The 27,925-nt window shown below is 38.9% G+C and overlaps 1 protein-coding gene across 1 annotated transcript in view; it reads left to right on the top strand.

Annotated features, from left to right (window-relative positions):
• LOC146566249 (polypeptide N-acetylgalactosaminyltransferase 10-like) overlaps window positions 1-27,925 on the top strand; it is a 121,291-nt gene that overhangs the window by 34,557 nt on the left and 58,809 nt on the right. Inside the window, exons 3-4 of the mRNA XM_085289850.1 lie at window positions 349-487; window positions 8,634-8,800. Coding sequence (XP_085145976.1) covers window positions 349-487; window positions 8,634-8,800 — 306 coding nt within the window. The remainder of the gene's footprint in view (window positions 1-348; window positions 488-8,633; window positions 8,801-27,925) is intronic.

The raw sequence follows: 27,925 nt of genomic DNA, 5'->3' as shown, positions 1-27,925 counted from the left end.
TGTGTGTGTGTGTGAGAAAACATTTCCTGATGAGGTCATGGACTCAATTGCTAATTTGAAGTGTTCTTAAATAAAACACAGCATTCATTTGAGTAAATTGGTATTACAGTGAATATAATTTTAATTCCAGTTATAATTCTGTAATTCTAGTTCGTTAAGTTCTTTTCTTTATCTCGTGCACGCCTCTCTTCCTGTAGTGATGCAGTCACTAAAAGCCCAAATTCACTTACTGTTTAATTTCTCCCCTCTTGTTGAATTTCTGTGAAGAGAATGACGTGTGAGATTTGCTTGCTCCCTTTTGGTCTGTATAGATTGAAGTTTTTGTGATGAAATGTTGTTCATTTGTAGGTAACGGTGAACAGGGGAAGCCGTTCCCCCTGACTGATGCTGACCGGGTCGATCAAGCCTACAGAGAAAACGGCTTCAACATTTACGTCAGCGACCGCATCTCCCTGAACCGCTCTGTTCCTGACATCCGCCATCCAAAGTGAGTTATGTGTGTTTTCGGTAGAACACCAAAAAACTTGTCACTTTATAGTCTTATTCATATGTTTAAAGATAAATCTGCAGAGTCTCTAGCGTCACTCTGTATATGAGACTGCACATTACTGGCCTGCGTAGTAAAACACTCAAAGTTTTACTACACGAGCTGCCATTTGATTAGCAGTAGAGTTTTTACAGAGGTAGACTTCATGAGTCAGTGAATAACTGAGTGTTGTTCAGTGCTGTTCCAACAGGCTTATGTTGGGGATTTTTATCACATCTCAATCTGCCATATCAGTCATTTCTATTGAGTGTGAGGTGGGCACCAGATTAAAAGAAAAAGAGAAAACACTTCTTAAAATTTCTAGCGAAGTGGCCAGTAGCCTCAGGCAAAACTGCCATTTTCTACAAAAAATACATCTCTGTTGGTGTGAGCATTTTCATCATAGAGGCAAAAATGGGCCACACAGGACCAAGGGTCTGCAGGTTTTCATTCCAGCCAAAGACTGCAGCAGGTTATTTTACAGATTGGCATTCCATCAACCGGAGAGGAAAAAAATGAATCACCTGCTGCAGTCCTTTAGCTGGATTGAAAACCTGCTGGTTCTCAGCTCTTTGTGTAAGATACATGTTGTGCAAGGATAATATTTGAAATCAGTGATTCAGATAAGCTTTCTGCTCAACAAGATGCTGATTTACACTAATTAATAGTGAAGGTCAGTGGAAATGTTTCTTTTTTTTTTTTTTTTGCCTTGAAAAGGACGGGAAAGGCGTTCATAATGTTTAGGTTTAAGCATAAAACTGTGTATTACAGTGCTTTACAGAACAGAACACAGGCATACTCGCACAAACACAATCAATGTGTTCATTGCTGTTTAGCTGAGAGTACGGATGTCAAACATGAGGCCTTGGGAGTAGCCAGCAGGCTGGCTTTTGGCTTGAAAGAAAAAACAGTGAAACTTGCAGTGAAATATATTTTAAAATGAAATGCATTGCTGTTACCAGCATGGCTATGTTCAGACAGTAAGACTATACAGGAGTGAAAATGTATGGAAAGTCCACACATCCTCACAGGAAGCTGGCAGCAATGTGGTGACCACAGGCCATAGAACCAAAAGAAACAAAAAACAACTTAACTTAACTTTGGACCTACTTTAAGCTTCGGCAGAGTGATTCAAGCAACTACTGATGAGAGTGAAGGATACTGCTGATTGACATTAGAGGGATACAAATAACCACTAAACTGGTATGCAGTTGTAAGGAAAGTAAATGTAATTAATGTGGAGACATTATGATGCAATTACATTTATTTTACTGAGACATCAGGCTGTTCTTCATATTTGTAGGATGCACTTGTAGTTCTTTAGAGAGGGCATTTTATTCTGTTCTTTTCTTCCTTCCTTTTGATGTTTGGTTTTACTACCTCAGGGATCGATTCGGGCTGTATGTGGCCCATGAACTAAAATAAGTGTGACACCTCTGGCTTAGAGCTAGCATATAGTTGGTACATTCGCTGTTTGGGTCAGATAAGGAGGTCAAATTCCTACCAATGATTAACTGTGTCTGAAGACAACTTTAGGCTTAAACACTACATTTGGTTTAGTTTGAATGTCCAAAAAGAGCCTTGATATGTCCGTCCGTAACGTCATCTGACTGGTTGTTTTACTTGAACAAAGAAGAATCGACTCTAAAGTTCAGACCTGATGAAATTCCACAGCAATAAAAGAGGAAAAATGTTGTAAAGCTGTTTAACCAGAGTGAAAGTTTAATGAGTTTGGAATGGGTACTTTTTCTGCAGTATATGGTAAATGGCCTGTATTTGTATAGCGCTTTACTCAGTCCCTAAGGACCCCAAAGCACTTTACACTACATTGTATAGTAGTGTATAGTGTATATATAAATATTATGCTATTTAGCAACTTCAAAATCCAAATGGTTAAATATCCTTCTTTTAATGCACTGTTTAAAAAGTCTCTTTAGTCTAATTTATTTTTAAACATAACAATTTTTAACAGATTGAAATCTTTTGATTAAGTGACAAATGTTCACTTAGATCCACAAGTTTGATGTTTGACAATCACCAACAACTGCATTATGTTCACGTTATTTTCATTTTACAATGACCAGAGCTTAACTGTATCTGTGCTGAAATGGACGTATTCATCAACCCAGCAATCCACAGGTTCCATACAGGCATCATCCAACTCTCCTGACACGTGCAGACATGATAAAAGTAGTCAAAACTGAGAAAATTGTCACAGAAACTCAAGAAGCTTAAATTAATTTAATTTCTGAATACATTAACACTACTTATTGAACTTAAAGAGTAGGTGCATTTGGGTTTAGCGTGTGGTCAAAATCTGCTATGGAGGCTTGAAAGAGTTTAGTGATTTCTAGAGGAAAAAATGCAAAATGTCCAAAGTGAAGCAAATACCGATTTCAATGTAAAGCAGAAAGCCATTATTAGACACCAGGACAATTCTGCCCTAACCAAAACCTACTTGGTAATGTTTGCACCTTTATTATCCAGGCTGGCTTTGGTCCAACTCATTACGACGAGCACTGTTTCGAACAATTGCTCCGATTATCAACCTGACCAGCCTATTAACAGGAGAGAGTTGGCTTTACACACAGAAGTTGATAATGCACCATGTGTCGCCCATGTACTTGTAAACCATGTTCTTGATAGTAATTAACAGTGTCATTGATGTCCCCCTGTGTGCAAGGTGTTAGGAAGTGACAGAACATGTGCCACGTTGTACGGGAGCAGCTTTCCGTCTGGCTGCTGTGGGGCTGCGAATATTTTTCAACCAGGATTTTCTTGGGAGGAGAATGAGTGCAGAGGATGGAGAAAGTGGAAAGTCTGGCTCTTTTTGATTGGTCACAGTGAAGCAACAGGGAAGCTTAATAAACGAGACAAACTCAAAAACCCTTTATGACCCCCATTTCCTGCCATGGTTATTGAACTGGATGGAATGAATAACATATTGATGATTTTGCTAATCTGTGGCCAAGAGGCCATTAGAGTCCAATGGGATTATCTCCTTTGGAGTTTAAATAAATGTCTGGCTTTACTGTTGGAGTCTGCAGAAAGCTCGTGGAATAAAAATGGTGTGAAAACAATTTTGTTCTGTGGGAACATGAATGTGCATAGCAAACGCCACCCATCAGTTCTCATGTTTCTAGTTAAAGGAGGGGTTCATTTGTAGAAGCATTCAGAAGGCAGATTTTATGAGCAAGAAGTGTAATGTGTTAACTTCATTGATTGGAGGTCATTTTAATCAATTCTGTCATCTTTGTTTGATTACTCCGAGATGGAAGATGATCCCAAAGGCAAAGCTTTGCTCAAACTTCTAATAAAGCCAAATTCTGCAATTCCTGAAATGGCCACTTGAGGCTCTCTTCAAAAGCAGGTCTATTCCCGTAAACATCCATGGAAAATGCCGCAGCTTTGTAGCAGAAATGAATGCCTTACTAGCCTGGTACAAAAGGCGGTTATATCTCGGTTGCTAGTTCAACATCTTCATAACATCTTTATAGGAGTTATGATTTTCATAACGCATCTTTTTAAATTTTATCGAGGCCTGTTCATTATTAAAGGTTTTACCTGTTTTGAGTGACATATTCGTGCGAAGTAGGCTGCTAGCAGTCCACTAGGCCTCACTTCAGCTCACTGACTGGGCCTTGTTTTTTTTTTTTTTTTTTTTTTTTTTAATGCTGTTGCCTTATGTAACGCATTTAATATCTGACAAATAAAAACTGCTGTGTGGTACAGTCCATCCAAAAAGTCTGTGCTTCAGTTTGGACAATGACATTGTAGAATATTAAGCTGTTTTGCAGCACTGATTAGCAGAAAAAAACAAACCATGCTGGGGACCAGAATTGGGAGTCGGACCCAGCACGCTTTTGTTCTAGAATTTATGCCTAAAACTAGAAAAGACCAGTTGAAGAATAACATGAACAAACAACAAGTGCAACCGCTAGCACTTAACTTAACTACTACTTGGCTTTACTCTTCATGAATAAGATGAGACAAGATGTTTGCTTCTTTGTTTACTGCCCCGGTGTCGTGGACTTGATGCGATGACGAGGTGCACATTAAGCTGAGCATTTTCTAGTATTCAAAGTATTCAAAGACAGATGCTGTAGAAGCACGGTGAGCCATATGGGCCCGTGTTTGCAGTACAGAGTGCTGGGTTCTTTCCAGCTTCTCCTCTGACTCATTTAAGAACAAAATACTGAAAATAAACTCAACGGCAACATTATAAATATCATCTGCTTAACAGCTTTGGATCTGGTGACCCGATTCGTCACAGATCAGCCTTGAGCTCTTTCCCTCTACCTGACAGGGCTGTTCTCTGACCCTGCTGTCACTTTCTTGTGGGAAGCAGTTTTAAATGCTTTCCCTTGCAAGGTCCCTCCAGGACAGCATTTATGTTCTTTCTGATTCCCCCCCCCCCCCTTTCTTCAGATTTATAAAGTTTCCACATCCTGTGACCTTTATGAAGCATTTTCCATCACAGAGCCAGTTTCCACCAGTACGGCATCACGGTGGCACACTTTATCAAGTTTATATTGGACAGAGAACTCTTTGCTTGTTATAGCTGTCAAGGGAATAGAGTTCAAACTTTGCAAACTCACAGGCAGCAGTATCGTGAAGCAAGCGTGGAATCAAATGTCAGAAAAAGCAGATAAGTGAGAAATTTCCAGTCGAGAGCTTCAGGTGTGCCCGGCCTGCTAATGTTGGATGATTTTAAAGGTTGAGCTGTTGTACATAGACACAGGGATTACTTTAAATTCGTCTTTAGGTCTTTGGTGTTATTTTTATCCTGATTGCATCAAGGGAGCTTTCTGAATATGCTAAAATAATTTGGCAATGGTTCAGAACATAATGATTCTGCTAAAGTGAGCTGAGGGAAAGTCTTTATTCAGTAAAGGTACAGGTGCTGGCACAATGATAACTTAATAGAAAAACTTGGAGTTCTTGTTCTTGCCTTTTTTCTGGTTCAACATTTTGGACATGTCTTTCACAACCATTATTTTAGAAGAGGTTTTTCATTATATATGACAGCTTTGAGTTCATAACTGGATCTTTGCTCAGCCAGAACCACCAACGGGCGATGGTTAAAATCTGACTCAACAGAGTTCTGTTGAAGACTGAACATTTTTATTGTCTAGGCCACTTGGGCTTGTGGGAAACTAGCATGAGGACCCAGATGTAGGGCTGGGTATCGTCACTGATTTCTAGAATCGATTCTATTCCGATTCACAAGGTCCTGAATCGATTTGATTTGAATCTGGGAAATTTTTCCTCACACAGTCAGAAATATTATAATTCAGATCAGTACATTTACATATTTTTGTATCTATAAAAAGGAAGCTGACACTTTCCAGACTTTATCAAAGGTGTGAGCATCACAGCAGATGCCTTTGTGTCAAAGTAGCTGAAGATAAACACAGAAAAACATGAAGGTGATTTTCCTGGGATTTTATAAAAATATTCTGCAGTACATCAAAAACGAAAGAAAACCATTAATCAACTTATGAACAACCTCTGAAGTTACAGCGGTTTTATTAGAGACACGGCTAAGCATTTTGCATAATTTAAAAAAGTTTCTTTTCGGAAGTGAGTAAAGGGGAAAAAAAAAAAAAAAACATCGGCCGACAGCGCTGTAAACAACGGTAGACTTGCGCGTAACAAGCAAGCAAATAATGGGAGAGAGAGAGAGAGAGAGAGAGAGAGCGTAGTTTGGATCAATATTGTTTGGAGAGAGATCAAACTAACAGCTTTAGAATCAGTGCAACACAAAGCGCAGACCCGCCGAAACATCAGAATCAGCGAGCTGTCGGCTTTCAGCCCCGACCGTGTCCGTGCCGTGAGGTCCGCGCTTTGTGTTTACATCTTTGTGCAGAAGCCGTGTACCTGCTCTCATTTACTGTCTTAGCTGTTTGGTGGTTGTCAAAATTTTGTGACGTTTCACCTGAGATTCTGGAATTTTGGGCAAAATACATTTATATAAAAAAATCGATTCAGGATTTTAATGAATCGATATCACGTTATCCAAGCCAGAATCGATTTTAATCGATGAATCGATTATTAAAACCTACCCAGATACTTCACACAGGGGTAACGGGGATGGGGGAGGCCAGCAGGTGTATCTGTTTTACTGGTCAAAGTAACAGAGTGACGGGTGTCCGACAGCTGTGTGCCAAATCTATTCACATCAGGCCCGGGCACCTCTACAGGATTCGTATATCCATTTCGCTCTCGCTCACTACCTGAATGACATGATGGAGAGACACAGAGGATGGGTTTCAGGCAGCCACACGGGCCTTGAGAGACTTAATTACTGCCGCGATAGATTCTCCTCTTGATCTTTCAGAGAGCGAGAGAAAGAAGAGACAAATGTCTAGAGGGGCAAGCCAGCAGGTGGTATGCTTCATTAGATCTTATTAAAAGAGCAGCTCATTGTTCAGGTTGGGCTGGTAGAGGGCGCACAGCAGTACAGCAAGGTAAAGGGCAGCTCCACAGGTTCCAGAAGAATTTCTACCACGCTCTACATTAGCATTTTAAATAATAACCCCAGCACAGAAACACATGGAGGATTATTCTAACTATGTGGTAACTGCATTTTGGTAAAGGCCAAACAGACATGATGATGAGGCTCTATGAACCTTTGTTACAAAGAGAAGGGCTTACATGTACAATGTACCCAAAGAAAAGGTTGTATAGAAAATCCGATGAACTTGCAGAGTTAAAGGTAAAAGAATAAAACATTTTACAATGCTTGCCACTGAACTGAGTGTGGGCATGCCTGTTGCTAACACAATACTATAGTACGCTAGTATGCTACATTATATATCTCCAGTCCATCTGCAATTTATTTAGGTTACACTTCATCGAGCAGGTTGAAAAGGAATAAAGCTATTTTTGCAACTTTTTTGGTCATTAAAAATATTAAAAGATTATTAGGAAAAATGTGCAAATCTTCCTCCTAACTTCTAAAAATAAAGATTTCTTCCTCTTCTTGTAACACAACAGCTCATTGAATGTCCTTGAATGTTAGACTGTAGCTCAACAGAATAAGACATCTGAAAATGTCGTCTTCACAAAAATCAAAAACTGTCCCTGATTTAAATTTGGCCAATCAGTGCTCATAGGTCATGTCATTGTGTGCTTCAACCTTGCACTTGTACACAGAAAGTATTTAAACTGTTAATCTGTTTTAAGCTGGCCTTTTCAAGTCAAGGACCTTCACTGGTGATGAGAGCTGGATCTCAAACTCCAATCCAGAGACCAAACAACAGTTTTCAGCTCGCAGCATCCAAGCTTGAAAGCAACGGTCAGGTGACCAGTAACGTGTTTGTTTTTCCAGCGTTCACAGGGTTTTGCTGTGAAACTTGATGTTCAGACTGTCAATGCAGTGTTCTGCTTTAACAAACTGAACTATGGTGTGTATCTACCATAGTGTTTTGGCACAAAGTGGATGGAAAATGCAGGCCATTACTGGTCACACCAACACAGTCGTTGCTCATCAACCACTTGTTCCAAGATTTATCTCCTGTAGATGTATTACCCATGTGAATACTGTAATAGGGACAACTTTGATCAGAACAGACCAATAGTGACCAATTCCAGGGAGCAATCCAAAATTACATTTCTGTTGGGGCCAAACGAAAAGGCCTATAATCCTTTATGGAGTTGGAGGCCTTTGTTATCACGCCTTGAATTATAGCTATTTTTCACTATTGTCTGTCATTTTCTAGATGAGATTTCAGAGTACTACTGAGCATTGGATTGGTTTGTCATTACTGGTACCATCCAGTGTTTACTTGGTGGCAAGGTTCCCTTCTAGGATCCCCCGCCCCCCACCCCTTTGCATGTACTACACAGAAAGCAGAAGGCGGGAACCGCAGTAGCAACAACCGATTTCAGAATACCACTGAGCTTTGGATTGATTTTTCCTAGAAAGAAGTGTGTGTCGAGATTGTTCGTGGTTGTTAGTATTACTAACAGTAATTGGGCATCGAAGTCATCAAACTTTGTCCAGTAGTTAATGAGATACTTCACACTGGCTAAAAATATATTATTACATATTTCCCTTTTGTCTATTTCCCCTCTTATTTGTGTCTTCCATGTGTTTGTGTAGCTGTAAACACAAGCTGTATGCAGAGAAGCTGCCCAACACCACAATCATCATCCCGTTCCACAACGAGGGCTGGTCGTCGCTGCTCAGGACGGTTCACAGCGTGCTGAATCGCTCTCCCCCACAGCTCATAGCCGAGATCATCCTGGTCGACGACTTCAGCGACAAAGGTACACAGCGCACACACTCTCATCACTACTGAGGAGAAAACACCTGCGTTCGTGTACATACGCACAGTCTGTGTGGCTTGCTACAGATAACTGAACTTTAGGTGAACTATTTCTGCTGTTCTGTCCTCCCCTGCTCCTTTCCATGCACAAACACAAACCACTGAATCATTTGTTTGCTAGTAATGTTGACTGTTGCACAAATACCGAGCTGCTCAGAAGTAAACGTGGCGGCCAGCTTCTGCGGAGGCCCGAAAGTGATCCCAAGACACTCATGCGTATGTATATTATAAACAGACCGGGAGAGAAATGGAGACACTCTCTCTCATAGTGGTGAGTCAGGATTTCAGAAATGTATCTCACTGGGCCTGTCGGCCATTTCTTAACAAGACTAGAGTCTTGTTGCTGAGAGCCTTGCCTAAATTCACTTCTGAGCATTTGGTTGTTCTTGCCAGTATGGTCAGTAAAAGTACAATAAAATAAGAAACATAATGCATACTGCAGAAATCTTATTTGTAACCCATTCAGTATAATTCCAAGAATATTATTTCTATCTGCAGTAGTAATACTTGGGGTCAAGGCTGTTTTCTAGGTCCTTCCTATTAAGCTGGGCCATATCATACAGTTCATGGTAATACCGGTATAATGTTGGGCAACGATAAGAAAATGAAATATCGCGCTAGAATATGGGTAAAACGCACATGCGCAGTGCCTATGTTTTCATACGCACATAGCGGCGACGGAGAATGAGAAGAGCGAAAGCGGATTGGTTTGTAAAAATGCTGCAACTTCAGTGGTGTGGAACTGGTTTGGCTTTCGTCCGTCAGATACACAACAAAACACTATCTTTGGTAGAGCATGCTAGCGGGCCGTCGTTATTACTGTTTTTTGGAAAATACGGCACACTTAAAATCAATCCTTTGATTTTTCTGAAAGTCGACAGTGCCCCTTATAATCCCGTGTGCCTTATGTATGAATTCTGGTTGTGTTTACTGACCTCGAAACGATTTTATGTACACGGCGCTCGAAAATCTGTCAAATGTTTCAGTACGACTTTGCTGAGCTACGAAGCCGCACCACTGGATGGATTGTCGGAGCATTACAGCTATCGTAGGCAGGCGCCTCGCGGAGTGATACGTACTGTGCTTCAACATAATGTTACTGTATTGTGTGTGTATAACCTCTTTTTAAGTTTTGTGGATATTATACATGGTTATGCTGAGGATGTGTCGGCCAATTTCCACTGGAAATGCCTTTTAGTTAAACTGTCAGCAAGGAATTTGCATTTGCACTGTTAAATTTTTATATAACTTTAATGCAGATAAAAAACAGCTGCTTGTTTAAGTGAAAATGCATTGATTTTTTTTCCCCCTAATAAAGTTGTGGAGTTGTAAAGTATTTTGTCTAGTGTCAATTATATCGTCAGTTATATCGTTATCACAAATTTTCAAATGTAAATCGTGATAAATATTTTTGGTCATATCGCCCTGCTCTACTTCCTATCCTCGTTTCAACTTACTTTACGCAGGCAGCTGTAGCAAAAACCCAACACAGACCACTTAGAACAGCTATGATACTGAATAAGGCAGAAACAGCAGGAAAGGGACAGCTGGGTTTCAAAGAGGCTTGCAGTGGCGCAGCAACTTAGAGGAGTTGGTGTGGTTCAGCTAATTTGGTGGTGGCCCAAACTAATATTACACTTGGTTATATTAAATGCAAGTCCTAACCAAGCTCTATGTGCGAGCTCGTAACATCAGCTGAGCTTTTTTGTATCATTGTAATAATGCCAGGGCAAATGTTTAGCTTAAGCAGCTAATGCTAGATGTTTGTCATGGCTGTTTGTGTATTTTCCTTCTAAAATCGACACCGTGGGTTAGTTTTCAAAGCAAAGCCTAAAGCTTCCCTGTCTGCATAAAAAGAATTTATATTGTTAATGTGTTCGGAGCTGCTGCCTGCAGCCGTCTCTGAACAGATGCTGATGATGAGGGGGTTCTGTGGCCCGGCTAGTGTTAGCGAGGTTAGCTGCAGAATAATCTACTTTCTGGTGTGAACCGGTATTCTCACACAGACAGCTTAATCAGTTTGAACTCTGGAATTAATGTACAGCTTTGAACCCTTACATAATAAATCGGGGGGACAAGTGCAATGTTATCAGCAAGGCCTCGATGGAGGTGAGAACACGATATTAATCACGAAGCCTGCTGCAAAGCCACCGTGTGATGCATAATTTCAGGTTCACTTTTCCAGCTCCTTAGATATTAAATAATTTATGGAGAAAAAAGAAGAAGAAGAAACTGGCATGAAGGAGGATTTTTACTCGACTTTCAGAGGTGAACTGCTCTTGTCGGTTGTTAAGGAGACAGGTAACCGCTCACATTTTATCAAACCCTGTCACTTTCTTTCAGGCTGATTAACAATCTCCGTGCTCCATGGCAGCAGGCTAGCCCGCAGAGTTACTGATGGCCTGTTATATTAATTGGCGCTGTTTTGTTTTGGTGCCTCACTGCTGACATGAGGAAGATAAACAATTGATGAGATGTTTTTGTCAGTGCAGTTATATTTTCTGAGGTGCTAATTAGTACCAGGTTTATATGTTGTGTAATTATAGCCTTGTTGCAGAGCGGCGTTTCAGGAACAGCCTCTTCTCTCCTTTTAATATCATAATTAATGCAACTATTCCTGTTTGACTTAGAGGATACCTGATGATTTATATTATCTCTGTGCTTGCTGTGCTCAGCTTTGTGTTGTATTGACTCTTTGGGTTCAGGAAAGTTTTAAGTGGATTGTGAACTTCTGCTCATTTCAAGCTAATTTAACTTCTTGTGATGTTATTTTTAGATGTTAAAAGTGTAAGAATCTTAAAATAGATTAAATTAAATGTGAAATTAGAGTACTGTTGTTCCCAGTTTACATAAATTGCAATTTTGTAATGTGCGTGTAGGTGTGTGTCAGCTTCAGATCAGTTCTTGTGCTCAAAAGTTAGAATTCAAAAGACTATTATTGGAACCGAACATCATGTTTAATGAATATGCAGATGAAAGATGTAGCTCTAAAGTTATATACTCGATTAAATCCTCCCCTGAAAATCATTTTCTTGCGTCTTTTGAAGATAACATTGTTTATTTGAGTTTAATGTGTTGCTATAGATTTTCACTTTCTTTGGTCAACCAAAAAGGAAAGGGAAGCGGTTGCTGGAGCTGTACGTGGAAGTCATCATTATTGTAAATACTAAGAAGGGAGTTTTGGGTAGGAGATTTTCTTTTTTTTTTTTTCTTTTTTTCTTTTTCTTTTTTTATTCTAATGCATTATTTTAAAAAATGGGACCAGACATTGACTTAAGATACTTAAAAACAAGTCGAATTAGTACAAGCACTGTGACAGGTTAGTGAGAGTGAGGGTTATTGCTTTGTAACAGAAGGCTGCAAAAGGAGGTGGGAAAGAAGGATGATGAAAGTTGAGGGGAAAAAAGGCACTAGGAAGAGATACTTAAAAAAAAAAAAAAAAAAAAAAAAAAAAAAAAAGATTATAACTGTCAATATTTTAATCGTTAAACTGTGGCTGCCTTGTTGGGATGCATAGGTGTAAGATGCGTTACTTACAGGTCTTTTTGGTAATTTGTCAAACTGTGGCGCTCTGGTTTGGGGCATCTTGAAAATTTTGAAGTTATTCCTGACGTGACTTTTTGTTTTGTTTTTTTTTTTTTTGTTTTTTTTGTTTTTTTTTTGGGGGGGGGGGGGGGTTGGTAGCATCAGAGAATCCTAAATAATGTAGATGTCCAATGAATAATGCCGAATTATTGTTTCTTAATTCATCAGCTGTTTTGAATTTGTGTGGTAATGCATGTATTGTGAAAAGAATAGATAAATTTACATATTTGAGTCCCGGTTTGGTTGAAGCTTTAAAACATTCAGGTCACTCAGTACTCCAAATCATTATTATTGCAGCTGGTCCACCACTGTAATTCTGCCTCTAGATGACAAATAAACAAGCACGTTTTTGTTTTGTGATTCTGAGAAACTGACAAATTAAATCTGTCTCATGCAGTGTTGTAAAGTTTCAAAATCCCCTCTTTCCTTGTGCTCCTTCTAATTTGAGGGTTTGAACTTCTTCACTCCAGCTATGGAAGAACTGTGAAATCTAATACAAGCTTATTGTAGGTTATTTCTTTTCTTTTTTTTGAGTGACTCAGTCAGTTATACTTTTTTGTATATTGACTGATTGCAAAGCACAGCCTGCCTCCTAACACAAAGAACAAAGCCACACAGAATAATTGACTGTGGCTGCTGAGCATTCACACCTATAGATGATTTCAGGAATACCTTAATGGGTTCTGATGCCTAGTGGTATTTAGTTGAACGAGACTTGAATATCCACAAGTAATCTGAAGAGAAATAAATCAGTGTCATTATAAAATGAAGCCCAGAGGACGATCAATGATGAGACCTAGAAGTGTGACAATAATGTGGCTTTATAGTGTGAATTATCTAACTGAGTATTGCAAAGGTTGTTGTGATGACTCATACCTATGACCACACAAAGGTCACTGTTCAGTTGTTTTTGCAGTACCATATGGCATTTCCAGGTGTCAACATTTTATAAAAAAAAGAAAAAAAAAGCAGACTTTATTTACCCTCTAATATGTTAAAGAAGTTTTATTCTGAGCATATTATCATAAAAAATTCAAATAAAATTGAAGGAAGAAACTGGGTAAATGGAAATGTGCACAATTTCTGATGATTTGGTAAGATTTTATTTTTATAATTTCTTACTGTTAAAAAAAAAAAAAAAAGTTAGACTAGACTCTGTATTGTCATCATACATATACAACCAAATTGTGGAATATTAAATACAATCTTTGTAGTATCTTCAGTTCTCAACTGTGTTCAATCCAGGATCATTCATGAATTTTAACCAATGGGAGATGAAGTGAGGATAATGTCATAGGAATACCAAAAACAGAAAAAACACTTATTACATTACATTTTTGTAATACCATTTACAGGTGTGGATTCAAACGGTAAACTTTTAGATTTTTGTATGTTAAAGCAATTAATAACTTCATAAGTGAGTTATGCCACTACTGGGCAAGTAAAGTACTGTAATGTACATAAACAACGTCTTAGTATATAGAAAATAATGTCGTATAATATAGAATGAATGGTTTACGGTATAGCTGTAGCTGTATATACATAATTTCTCCATAGGCATCAGTATTTACAGTGTTTAGATGTGTTAAAATGCGCTACGTTGTTGTCAAAATGTCCTATAATTGTACAACAGTTTGTTACAGTGCAGTAAAAATGCAGAAAATCTATTTCCAGAGTTAATTTATTGTGTTTAAAAAAAAAAAAAAAAAAACACCACTTAAATAAGTAGTGTTGGGGAGACACAGTCTAAAGTTCTATATACAAGAGAAGTGCACTGTGGTAACCTTGTATTGTACATTTTGCTTGTACAGGCAGCAGTTCAATAAAGCTGGGACTGTGACTTGAAGCTTCTCAAAACCAGCAAAGACTGCTCCTCCCAAACTGAATAAGCAATGTAACATTCACAGATGTTTCTTTTTTCAGTTTATCAGGCGCAAAAAAACACATACTGAGTGAATCAGTTATTACAGAGACAGCACACTGGGATAGATGGGGTATGATTACAGTGGTGTCCTCAGGCAACCGAACAAAAGTGCACAAGAACATAAATTCAGTTCCACTGCAAAGCAGACATGGGCGTTTATCAAGAGGTTGATGTGCAAATTTATGCATCGCTCTGTGATGAAATGGGAAATAATTATAATGGGGGGGAAAGGGGAATTTAATTTGGATGAGATGGAGGATGGAGAGATATGGATAAACTCATCAGAACAAGCTGGAGGAGAGAACTTCTGTTGTAGCTCTGAACTAGAACACATCAAAGTGGATTATAAAATAAGAGCACTTTTTATTTTTTATGGTTTCCCACATTATTTATTATGCTCATGCATTTATGTCTTCATTTCTAAATGCCAAATAATGTTACAAAAAGTCATGAATATATCTGAGCAGTTCAGCAGGCCATCAGTTACCATGGCAGCTTGAGGTGATCATTTATTATGAATAGGAAGAAAAGTTTTTTTTGTTCAAACTATAGAAGGGGTGTCAGGTCCCTATGCTGTAATCCAGGTAAGAACATCCCAGGTTGATTCTGCTCATCTGAACACAACATATTTATCACGCAGTTGATAAAAACACTGCAGTCAGATGAGCAAAATCATCTTTGTGTCTATAATCATGTAAATTTCTACTGATGTTAGCATTTGATTGTAAAATTGAATTCAAACTGCCAATAATAGCTTGTTGATCTTCAGGGGTTTAGGTTTGGGATATTACAGGTTGTGCTGTGCTTGTGTCACCTTGTTAGCGGGCTAGCGGCTGAAAATGTTTTACAGGCATTGCCTGATAAACTTGCATGTGGTGTTGTTCTGTCTTAAGTGGCATCTTCAGTGCAGAAGAATTAGTTATGTATTCATCTTGTGTCTTTTATAAGAAGAAATTACTTAACTTTGAAGCCTTCTTTTAGATTTATTAATCTCATTTTAAGTCTATAGATGTCATCACAAGTACTAAACAAAACAAATTATTCATACTTATTTTTAGCTAATGAGAAAACATTTGTTAATTCCAGACATTGTGTGAACTTGACATCTTAGCAGGGTGAACATTTGTCCACATTAGTTTGTCCTTCTGCAGTGGGAACCAGCTGCACCAAGGACAGCACAGGTAACTTTTAAAATAATCTGCACTCTGAGCACCGTGGGAAATATATATAGACTTCCCACAAAACCCATCTGACCCCTGCCTTGAGTGTTATGATCCTAGACTCATGAACAAGCCTAAGCTACAGGAAAGCTTTTTGCTACTCCTTTGTTCTTTGATTCTCATCGTTACTGTTTAGCTTTAAACAAAACAAAAAACTAACTTGCACAACATAATCTCTCTTTAAACCAAAGCCCAATGTAAACCAACCCCACAAAAAAGTAAGCTATTTAGTGTATCCGAAGCCAATGCGGTCAACACAGCCAGACTCCAAAGCAGCAGATTAAAATATACATTTGAAGTTGTCCTTTTAAATGTCATCTTTAATTATGCAACCTGTTTGGGAAAATACAAAAAAAAAGAAACGTTCACACTTTTCTGTACAAAATGTTCGCTGCCAAGTAATGTTTGTGTAAAATCTCTGCTGTAATTTCAAAGTGATGATTGATTTGGCTGTTGCCACCCACCGGCGTGGAAGAAAAATATTACATTTAGCAATATTTGCATCCACATTCATCTGTTTTTCAATACGTTGCACCTTGTCAGGGTAACGTGATCCCTACCTCGCTGTACCCTTCTCACACACGCTCGCCCACGCTTACCTCTGAGCTGCTGGAGAAGTTCATTCAGGCAGAACACTGACTCATAGGTAACACGCAAAACACTGAAACCTGCTGTTTTTGTCTTCTGTCTTCTTTTATCTCCTGTCTTCCCTCCCGTTCTTCTTCTTTTTGCTGTTCTCCTTCTCTGCATTTTCCCTGCATGTCTCTAATCTTTTCTTTGAGTGTTCACGTTTCTGTTTTGTCATTTGTTTTGTCTTATCTTTAGGATAAGACATGTCTGCCCTGTTTCATCTCTTTGACGTCTCATCTTGTTTGTGCTTCTCCTTTCTTACTTACCAAAAATAAAAAATAAGATGAGTTAATGTAACTTATTTTAACACAGCTGTTACTAAATTAAATAGTAAAGTTAATCCAGCACAGTATGTGAAATTTGTGTGGCTCATCCTGTGTTTTAAGTCAGCTCTGCTTATTTGCAAGTTTAATGCACTCAATGCTATTTTTTTTAGTTAATGTTTGCACTATATTCCACACTAAGGCTGTTCAATATAAGGATATTTATCGGATGATAATATAAAAACATCTATCGTTTCATTTTACGCTATCGTTTTTCATGGTTTCGCAAAATAAACTGTTTACGGAAATATTTTTCATCGTTTTGATGGTCATTATAGTGGCTATATTAATTTGTTAAAGTTCTCTCTTATATTTAATATGACAACACTACGGACAGACAAGCAACTGTTTTTACGCGTTGTCGTTAGCAACCACGACGGTAAAACAATGGCGTTGCTCCGCCTTCCGCTTGTTTGTTTTGCAAATAAACCTTTCACAATAAAGCTCAAGATCCTGTTGAGGCTTTTCAAAATAAACTAAATCGTGAAAGAGTATGCGGAGTTTTACGGATGAGAAACAAAAAAGAGGCGTTAGGTGCTAAAAAATAAACCTTAGACTCAAACATTAGAACAGGCTTTCTAGAGCACGCCGTGTAATAAATACTCGCAAAGAAAACGGCGTCCGTTACAACTTATGTCTAAAAATGTATAGCTAAAAGTCTCAACTTTAGGTACACAGCACCCAGCTGAACACACTTCATGCAAGTCGAGCTGCTCAAGATTCACAGAATTTACAGAAAATGTAAAAATTTTGTGATTTATATCGTTATCGGGATGATAGATGTCTTATATTGGGATATGAGATTTTGGTCATATCGCACAGCCCTATTCCACACACTGCAGAAGTACAGTGACACGGTACACAACATAAGTTATTGGGGAAAAAAATACAGTCCCGATCCAAAGTTTAAGACCACTTAAAAGTTTAGGACCACACCTCCAAAAAAAACTCTAGTTCAAGAAGACAAGGCCTTTGTTTTTGAAGCTCTTCAGTCTCAGATTCTGATGGTTATGGGTCTGCAGTCGACACCAGTAACACCCTTAATTTGGGTCGACGATCGTCCAGTGTCTTGACGGACGGCCAATTGGAACCATCAGCGCAGTGCTGGTTACATTTTTTTGGGGGTCTTCCACTTGACTTTTTTTGTTCCATAACCATCAGGATCATTTAAGAAATCCCAAAAACCTGTCTTACTGCATCCCACCTCAGCAGCGATGGCACACATTCAGCAACCCTTTCCCCTTTGCCATCAGAACATCATGACAGTGTGACTACCTGACAGAAAATGACACATTTTTGCACAGATTTGGCCTTTTAAAGGCATGTGGTCTTAAACTTTTGATCAGCTGTGAAACGGCTTGTTTCATTTTAAGTGTTGTTTTCAGTAAATTGCATGCTCAAAAAATGTTTTGTCTCAGTCCCACTTCTTCTTGTTGCATGTTGAAGCTCTACTTTGGAACCTTGTTAAGATCCAACCATGCAAAGTATGAATTTTTTTTTTTCTTTTCTTTCATTTTATTTTTGGTGCCATTTTTTCAAGTGGGCTTAAACTTTTGATCAGGACTATATGGGAACACACCTACAAAGCTGAGTGTAGGCAACTACGCTCTTCTTTAAATGAAGTTAAATGCACAAATTTAGCTCAAGCTATGACTGCATTATGTGGCTTTGAATCCATTTCAGTGTGGTGGGTTTACATTTTTTTTTTTTTTTTTTTTTTTTTTTTTTTTTTTTTTTTTAGTGGTTTAATATCATATGTTATCTGACTTTGACATTTCTTCATATTTCAATTCTTGGTTATTTCTGTTGACTCTTGCTTGCTTGTTTTATTTGCCCTGACTGTTGCAAAACTTTCCAGCGTCGTTCATTTGTCATCTCACATTAATGCATTGTTGTCCTTTTTATTTAAATTTTTTTTTTTTTAAATTAGTTTTCTTGTGGTCTTTTACCTCACGGCTGTGACATTTTGCAGTTGCAGACAAAGAACAAAACCCGCCAATGGGCAAACTATGTAATGGATCTTATTGGAACACACAAACCTGACATTCAGAGAGTAGTTCCTGTAGTGCTTTTTCCCCTTTTTCGATCTAAACCAACATGTTTCCTGTCTAATTGCTCGATGTTGTCAGTAATGTAGTAACAGCAGTTCTGAGCAGTCTCCCTTTTCAAATGACTTCCTGAAACAGATTCCCTTTGTGAGCTAAATGGAAATAAATTTCTTTGTATCAAGTCTGCTGTGTTGCAGTAAAATCTTGGAGTATTTAGTTAAGTAGTTTATAATCACTTTTCATTTGTTTTTTGTTATTTTGAGTATTTTAATTGCTGTATTTTTTTTTTTTTTACGGTATTTTTTTACTGTTGCCTTCAGCTGCTGTTTCTCAATAATTTTTCAAATTTAGGATAAAACGTTCTTTCATTTTTTTTCTTGCCTTCCTTCCCTCCTTCCATTCCTTTCTCCATCCTTCTGTCTTCCTCATCCATCTTTGCCTTCTTCTTCTCTTCCATTGTTCTTCTTCTCTCTTCTTCCTTCTTTTCATGAACACATTTCATCAAAAGTCATCATATATAAAATCATAAAATTTTATTTTTAATTAATTTTTTTATGCAACGGTTTCAAAAGGACAGCCATCAAATTCCAAAGAGGTCATTTTCCCCCCAGTTTAAACCAGGTTTTCTTTTGTAAATGAAATATGGGTTAATGAAACCTATAAATCACTACATCATGTTAATTTACACACTGTCACGGCTTTTTTTTGCAGTATGATACATGTGAGCATGAATAGCTTTATGTATCAATATTAGCTCAGTACAGCAAATTACATTAGGTGAAGAGCAAAGCTGAGTTTAGTGCAGATCAGGCATCTAATCAACACACAGCTTGCTGGTTAAGGTCTCAGTCAATGTACATTGATCTGACAGAGTGGATTGGTGGATCTTTTCTAAATTACCACCACTGTTAGTCATGATATGTGTACACTCAGTGCTGTGCACGCCTGTGAGAAGCTAAAGGAATATAAAACTGGCCACGGTGATGCATTGGTGTGAGTCTTAAAATGATCCTGAGTTGTCATCGTAATGTTTTCTGCTTGTTTCTTCTTCTCCTCTTTTTTGGGACTGTGATATGTGTAATCTGTGGGAGTGATCTCCTTCTCTTCCAGGCATCAGATCAACAAAGCTCCTAAATCTGACTCTGGTGGAGCCTTGAGCCTGATTGGCTGCTGGGATTGTTGGCTGCGACATTACTAACCTCAATTCTGCTCTCTTCTAATCTCTTTTGCTGCCGACATGGAAAAACTTTAATCATTAGAAAATGATTGGCAGTAAATATCAGTTTTCATTGTATTTCAATCAAAGAACAAGTGTTGCTCTTTTTTTTTTTTCTTACTTTTTTTTTTATTGCCACTGACATTCAACAGTCATAAAGTAAGAAATTCATCATAGAAAAGCAAGAGGGACCAATTTCCCCTCCTACAATGGTCTCAGTAGAAAATGATATGATGTACCCTCAGCACCTGCTGGGTTTTGATTAAAGCCTACGACTGAAAGAAAGAATTCTGCTTCTGGTCCAAAATCAGCCCCCTTTCTTTTTCCTTCTGTAGATGAGAGGGAATCTCATCATATGATCTGTCATGGCATGCCTGAGGTTGATTACTCAGCAGAGTACCACACACACGTTATCGTTAAAAGAACACATAAAGCACTTTTATTTGGTAATAACCTAAATCATTATCAGATGAAGAAAAGAGGATTACCTTATCTACTGTGTACGTATAGTAAATGATTAAAAACACCATGACATAGGCTCCCCTTATCCTTAAAATTGCACTAATCAACACTTCCTTTCCTACAATAGATGATATTACTGCAGGTAATTTGATTGGCATTGCATAAAGTGATTAACCCACGGTGCATTCTCACCTGATCCTGCAGGTTCCCTGAAAGAGTTGGTTTTCCAGCTGTTTGCTTTGCCATTTCAGCCCTTCATTTTACTTTGTTTCACGCCCATTGCTTCTACTAAGCTTTGAACCAAATGAGAATGATGGCAGACAAAGTTTGTAACTAGTTGGTGAGCATAATGGAGCGTTCAATGGCAAACAAAGAAATGTTTGGGTTTTTTTTCCCAATTCCGTATTAGAAAGCTGAGAAAGGTCATTGTTGAAGGATACTTATAAAAAGCTGTACTGAGATTTTTCAAAGAACTTTATCCATTAGAACCAATAACACCTCCAGACATGTCAGTATTTCAACTTTGCACTTTTAACAATCACAGTTGCTACACTAGAGAAAACCGTGGTTGAAGACCATAGCGCCACCAAACTCTCTGCAGTGATGTCATTGACCTTGAAATTGTTGCTATGAATCTAAGATCAGGTCTTTGTCTTTAACTGATAAATTGGCAAAAATGTACATGGATGTCAAGCAGTTTAACCGCCAAATGGCGTAGGCAGTTGTCAGCCTTGCTCTGACATAAGAACATGACCTGAACACAACCGTTAGCTACTAGCTGACTTGGGTCCCCTAGTACAACCGTCCCCAACGTTTTTTGTGCCACGGACCAGTTTAATGTCAGACAATATTTTCACGGACCGGCCTTTAAGGTTTCACGGATAAATACTACAAAATAAAATGATACGACCAAGACAAAAACGATGGTGTTTTGTAAATATAATAATAAACACGAATTCATGTGTAATTGTGTAACTTTATTATCAGCGTCCTCCTGAAATGCGCCAACAACACTGAGAGTAACATCCTCCCCTCTGCCCCTTAATGCTCTCTGATCGCTATGGTAACACGTAAATATTTCTATCAAAATAAGAGACACAACTACAACACGGGAAAAGACCCAGGGAAACGGAGTTAACGCTAAAAACCCTGAAAACCATAAATTTCACACCCGAGCCTCAACTCTGGCAGCCCGGTACCAAACGACTCTGCCCGGGGGTTGGGGACCGCTGCCCTAGTGCAAAGAGATCTGCAAAGATTCTCTCAGATTGACTACAAGATGTTGGGAGTCTGCTTGTGTTTATACATTGGACGACACTTGTATGCAATCCTTTATCAGTCTGTCTGACATTACACCGCGGCTGTTTGGTGACAGATTTCCATCCACCTTGCAATTGAAAGTGGTTGTTGAATGTTGAGGGTGTTGCACCCTTAACCGTCGACCAGTTGGTGATCACAACTGCAAATGTAATAAAACAACCAAGCAGCCACCGACTTTTTTTTCTTTCTGTCTCTTTCCCTTCCCTGTCTTGTTTTACTCTACAATGATTGAACCATGAAACGGTGGTAGGCACTTCAGCAGCCTTATCTCTGGTTCGAACGAGTCGTTAATGTCTGATTTGTCAGCTCTAAAAGTTGTCAATTATCACTTTAATGATTTTTCTCCTCTTAATGAAAAACTAAATTTAGAAAATAAAAGATTTTTTTTTGCTGTGTTGTTAAAGATAAAAAAGAAAAACCCAAAGGATTTTGATTTTGCAGCTCCATTCTTTCTCTTTGGCGTCTTATCTCTGGCATATTATTGTGCTCAGACATCGTCGTAGCACAGTTTCATTAAACCAGGCACCATGTGTCACTGTTAACTGTGTTCTGTGACAGTGACGGTCCCGCTCAGCAGGACCACCGAGCCACACTGCAGTATTCACTGGAAGCCTATCACTGACTTGAGATTGATAGTTGGATTATTCCCTCCGCTGCCTGATGGGATCAATTAGACAACTGTCTGAAAAACAAACATAACATTTGATAACACTGAATTTTAATGAAGGGAGGAAAAAAATCGGTATGGTAGAACGAAAGTATTAAACTTGACACTGATTGTATTCTCAAATGTTTAGTGAACGGCTCTAATTGTTTCCAAACATGTAATTAGTTCTATATCCTCGGTAGGAAATTTGTTGCCAGCAATTTGAGATGGCATGACACGTCCTAAATGATAGTTATCGTGTTTTGGCAGGAAAATGAAAGTGCTGTGTAGAGGCAGGTGATAAATGGGCATGGGAAATACATTTACTCACAGAGTGAGACAATCAAGAGGCGTGAAACAACATTCAAAGAGGGGAAGATGGGTGAGAGTTAATGGGAATGACAATGTCAGAGATGTGAGCTTGGTGCTTTGTAGAAGAATGAAGCGATTTATGACTTTCATCAGACCATATTAGTGAATACCTTGGACATTAGGTCGTCTCTGGCACACCTGATGGTTGACCATGGTTGATAGATTGGACTGTAAAAGGCACCTTCACATTTGAATGAATACAATGGATAATTAGAACAGAGGTTTAAGAGAAATATGTATAGAAGAGGCCTTTTTTCAGTATGCATAATTATTTTATTTTTTTTCCACTTTTTAGTGTGAGATCAGTGTTGACTTTATATTTGCAAGGACATCTGAGAACATCAGGACCTGAAAAGGGAGCAATTAAATGCTAGTGCCTGGCAAACATTGGCCACTTTGATCAGAGTACTTTACTGGCACTGCAATCCGGTTGTTCAGTGATGATGCGACGAATCCTACTTCCGGGTCTAAAGTAGTCTGCGTTTAATATGGCTTTTGTGTTGATAACATGTTTAATGTTATGTATTTTCTTCTATTTGATCTCAAAAAGCTCCTAAAACAGTCAGTGATCACTGTTGACCTCCCTCGGCTTTTATTACCACTAATCATTTATTTAAGCTCAGTTTTTAAAACCTTAGGATGTAACTACAGCCCAGCCCATGCAGCAGTATATGAACGACTAACCTCGTATTGTGGATGGATTATCTCAGTTGTTCTCCTGGCTGACGTTTGGTCCTTTTACAGCATCCTGCCATGCGATTACATTTGTTCCTGACCACCGAGAACACTCACGTTAACTTTTATCGAGTGGAAAAAAAGTTAGCTAGTTTATATTATGCTAACATAGCTGTGTCGCTAGCACATCATTATATACCAGCTAGCCCAACTTCAGTAACCCTACAAACGTCACTGCTGTTTAGTTTTCTGTCTTCATTTATGTTGGAAGTGATAGCAGAGCTGTACGTTTTAATTTGTTTCTAAAACCCCGCAGTCAGGACATGCTATATTGTATTTAGATAGAAGCTAGCGAGCTAACTTCCTGCTAACTTCTAACTCCGTTAAATGTCATAAATTCCGTTTTCATGGATGCCTGGATGTTAAACTCAATTGTTACACCTGGTAGAGCAGAACGCTGATCATTTTATTAAAGATGAAAGACTTTAGACAGTTTTTCAACTCTCACTAATGCCATAGTGATTGTTTGATATATGGACCTGCAGCGGAGTTTAGGCCCAGACACGGCTAGTGACGTCAGACTGAACAACCGGATATCAATTGAGAACTTTAAATTTGGGAAAATAGTCCCCCTCTTTTGGGGGTTACAGTTATTATAGTCATCATACACATTCCCTTTTCCTCGCACCATAAAAGGTAAGAAAACTAAACCTTTTCGGTGGTTACTGTCAGTCATTTAAATGCATGAACTGTTCCTCTGCCTTAGTAAATGCTTTGAGTTATTGGTGTCAATTAGTCCTAGAATTTCATAATGGCATTTCCATTTGAGTGGATAGTTTGAAACAATCAATTTTGTGTCTTTTTATTTCCTGATTTTAATACCTGCCGTGTTTTTAGATAGATGGCATACTTTTAGTTTTATAGAACATTACTGGGAGAATCACCGCAGCTTTTTTTTAAGTCTCTGGAAGTCGAGCATATTATCTGACAGGATTCATCACAGGAACATAGATTAGAAAATGCAGTGAAATTATTTCATTCCTGTATATTTGATTTGATTTTTATTGAACCCTGACAGTTTGTGCTGCTGATGGGAACCTTTGAACACTCCCCAGACAACAAAGAGCCAGAAATGTATAGTGTGAAGCAGGGCTGCGGATAAACCACTTAGTTACTTTGGGGTACTTGGTTATTCTAAGCACTGAATGAGTACTTGATTATACGATGTCAGTTTTACCAATGAGAACCTACTTATGCTTATAAGAGACTATAGCATGAAGTATGTGCTGTTCTACTGGGTCAAGTGTTGCAGGGATCTTTCAATAGGTTGGTTGTGCTGCATGTAAATATTGTCTTAGGAGGGTTAGAGAAAGAGAAATTTCCAGAATGTCCAACTATAATCTGTTTTCCTCTTTATTCAGCAGGCTAGAAAGTCCACCTTCAGAATTGGTTTTGGTGTTCTTGCTATTGTTTTGTGGCACATTGTGAACTGGATGAAACACACATCTAAAGCATATCATTAAACACATCTCTTACTGTTTGGCTACCATCTTCTTCTTACTTTGAGGAGTCTCCACATTATGTGGCTCCCTCACACTATTCCTAACATCCACCTTTGTTACACCAGCCCTCTGTATGGCCCCTTACCGACACTCAAGAGTCTTCGGTGGTTTCTTTTTCTCTTACCTGGTGTTTCAAGTATCCTTTCCAGTCTATCCACTGTCTGCACATGTCCAGACCATGTTAGCTTTGCCTCTCTTACTTTTTCTCATAACTCCATAACCTCTGCTGTCACCCCGGACTCATCTCCCACTCCTCCCACTCATCTACATTTACTACCTCTACTCCTTATTTTACCGTTACATCTGTTCTGTGTTGCTTTAAGTTTTATTCCTCTTCTCTCCAGTGCATACCTCCACCTCTGCAGGTTCCCAGCATCTGTTCCCAGCTCTCACTACAGATCAAAATGTCATCTGCAAACATCAGTCCATCGAGACTCCTCCCTGACCTCGTCTGTCAACCTGTCCATCACACTACAAACAAAAAGGGGCTCGGAGCCAATCTCAGATGGAATCCCACCCCCAGCTCGATTCAATCTGTCACTCCTTCCACATACCTCACCGCTGCCTCACTGTCCTCATACATGTCCTGTATCACCGTCACACACTTCTCTAGATCCACAGAGACTCAGTAGTAGCGCCTTCTGACCTGCTCTGTACTTCTCCATCAGCACTCTCAAAGCAAACATCACATCTGTAGTGCTCTTTTTCAGCATGAAGCCACACTGCTGCTCACCTCTCTCCTTAACCTAGCTTCAAAAACTCCAGAGCTGCTTTGCACGTTGAACTGCTCTCTCTGCAGAGCAAAATTGCCACTAATTCACTGCACAGTTGAGAGCAACATTGGGCTGACACAGCTACTCTATATATCATTAATAAAGGTTGACGGTCCTGCAAAAGTCTTGGAGCTTTCTTTTTACAGTTACTATGATGTGGTGCATCTCATGCCTGGGTTCTACTACTTTGATGAGAGCACAAAAACTCATATTATCTCCAACTGACAACAGCTGGTCAGTGTATTGGGGAAGAGCTTGTTATTTTCACAGGCTGGGAGTCGTCTCTGGACGTTTTCTTTGGCTTCTTCAGTGCTTGCTGAAAAGCTGCCTGTTGTCGTTTCCTACTGTATGCTTTAGTAACTCCACTCTGCGTTTATTGAAACTGGCTTTTCAGATGTGTTTTTCATTCCTGTTTTTTGACATTTTAACACAGAATAGCAGAGCACAGGATTTGCTTTGTTTAGTCATTGGTAGTTTTACAAATATGCATGTGAGTAAATGAGAATGGCACAGTTTCCAATTCTGATATTTTGTGGTAAAGATAATTGGCTTGAAGAAACTAGGAAACAATTGCTCCAAGTACTGACCAAAATAATGAGCCAATTGATGTACAAATATAGGTATCAACATGACCCTGCTGACTATTATTGGCACACTGACTATTATTCATCATTTATTTCATTTGTGATACCTGAACTTTAAAAGTAGCCTGTTATTTCTGTAAATACTTCCTTGTTACCTTTGAACAAATAGGGGAAGAATAGAAACAAAATCAAAACAAAGACCAGGATGTGAGGGAAAAATAAAAGATTGATTGGACAGGAGGTTATTCGTTCTGTATCAGTATTAGTGGGCTAGCGCTGAGAGCTTCTGTGACAATGATTGTGACAAAATTGAGTAGCCTGTTAGCCCTCAACTTAGTAAAGGAAAAAGAAGACAGATGGCAAAAAGAGAAGGATTTAGAAGGACAGAAATAACACAATAGGGCAGGAATCCATTGTACACAAACAGTGTAATGTCAGGAGACATGGATATTCTGTGGACAAAGATGCCTGCGGTCTCAGTGAAACCAGTTAGACCTGCCAACCTGCCCAGCTACAGTAAATGATGAGCTTCAGCTTGGTGAGAGGAGAGAGGGATGAAGGAGGAGGGGTGGCGGTGCGGGGAGGTCAGCTCACTCTTCATTAGGCTGTAATTGAATTTCCACAGCCCGTGCAGGGAGGATGTTCAGCTCTCGCTCTCCCTGCAGGGGACTGTTGGCTTGCTCCAGCTTCCCAACCTCCCCAGTACTTTCAAGGTTAGCTCAGCTAATGGGCTAGTTTCTCCATGGATTTTTCTGCTCACCATCTGTCATCTGCATGTCTGACCATGTAGGCGAGTAGGTGCACACTCCATTATGTGATGCTGTGGTTACTAGAGAAAGAATACAGTAGGGGTGGGCAAAATAGCCCTAAAATTAATATCACAGAATTTTGAGAATTTACACTAACAAAATTTCTGAAATGATATAAAAAGCTGAACAGCGTTTTATTGATGCTCACAGCATGCAGACGGCAACATAAGTAGATGCATTAAGTAAAGGCATTTTCCATTATTCTTTTCCAGTGAGCTACTGTCACTGATGACATTCTTCCGAATTTGAAATGAGAATCTATTGAAACAAGATGCACCAGCAGCATTATAATGTAATAATGGTGAAGCAGCAGAAATCAAATGTAAGCACAAACTGTAAAATAACTGCTTAACACAAGTTTATCCATAACTGTCACATAATAAAACATACATTTTGTACAGATCTTGGTTTGAGCCTTTTAACCATTTGCTTTAACGCCCTCCTTTACGTCAGTCATTTCCATCCACCTCATGTCATATGGAGCGCATCTACTGAGTGCTCCAACGACTGGTGGAGTCATTTTAGATTTGGGTTGCAAAAGTTCCTAAAGTAGTCAAAAAGTTTGTTTCCACTTTTAGAGGATCATTTTCGTGCAAAGTACTGTTTTGTTGGAGGTTGTTGAAGTAACTCGCTTTCCTGGCACTAAATCACTATCGGAGGCTGACACGCCCGGCCTGGTCTTATTGTTGTGCGCACCAGGAAAGGCATGGTGTTGCTATAGCAATATTATTGCCATTACGATGACATTTTTATATTATATAAAAGTTCATTGTGAAATAATCATAGAAGATATGATATGGAGCAGCTTTACTAGGAGTGCAGAAGGCCACCTCTGTCCTGACTCAGAGGACTCAGCAGTGTCTTATTGTTAAAGCTGTTCACAGACTCCAAAAATGAGTCTGTAGGTGGCCTGTGTC

The sequence above is a fragment of the Mchenga conophoros genome, linkage group LG10 (genome assembly GCF_057382185.1).
Source record: "Mchenga conophoros isolate Kocher_MC1m ecotype Shallow Benthic linkage group LG10, M_conophoros_male_GT1.1, whole genome shotgun sequence".
Lineage (NCBI taxonomy): Eukaryota > Metazoa > Chordata > Actinopteri > Cichliformes > Cichlidae > Mchenga > Mchenga conophoros.
The sequence above is the reverse complement of the archived record's forward strand: the minus strand, read 5'-3'. Positions and strand labels throughout refer to the sequence as shown.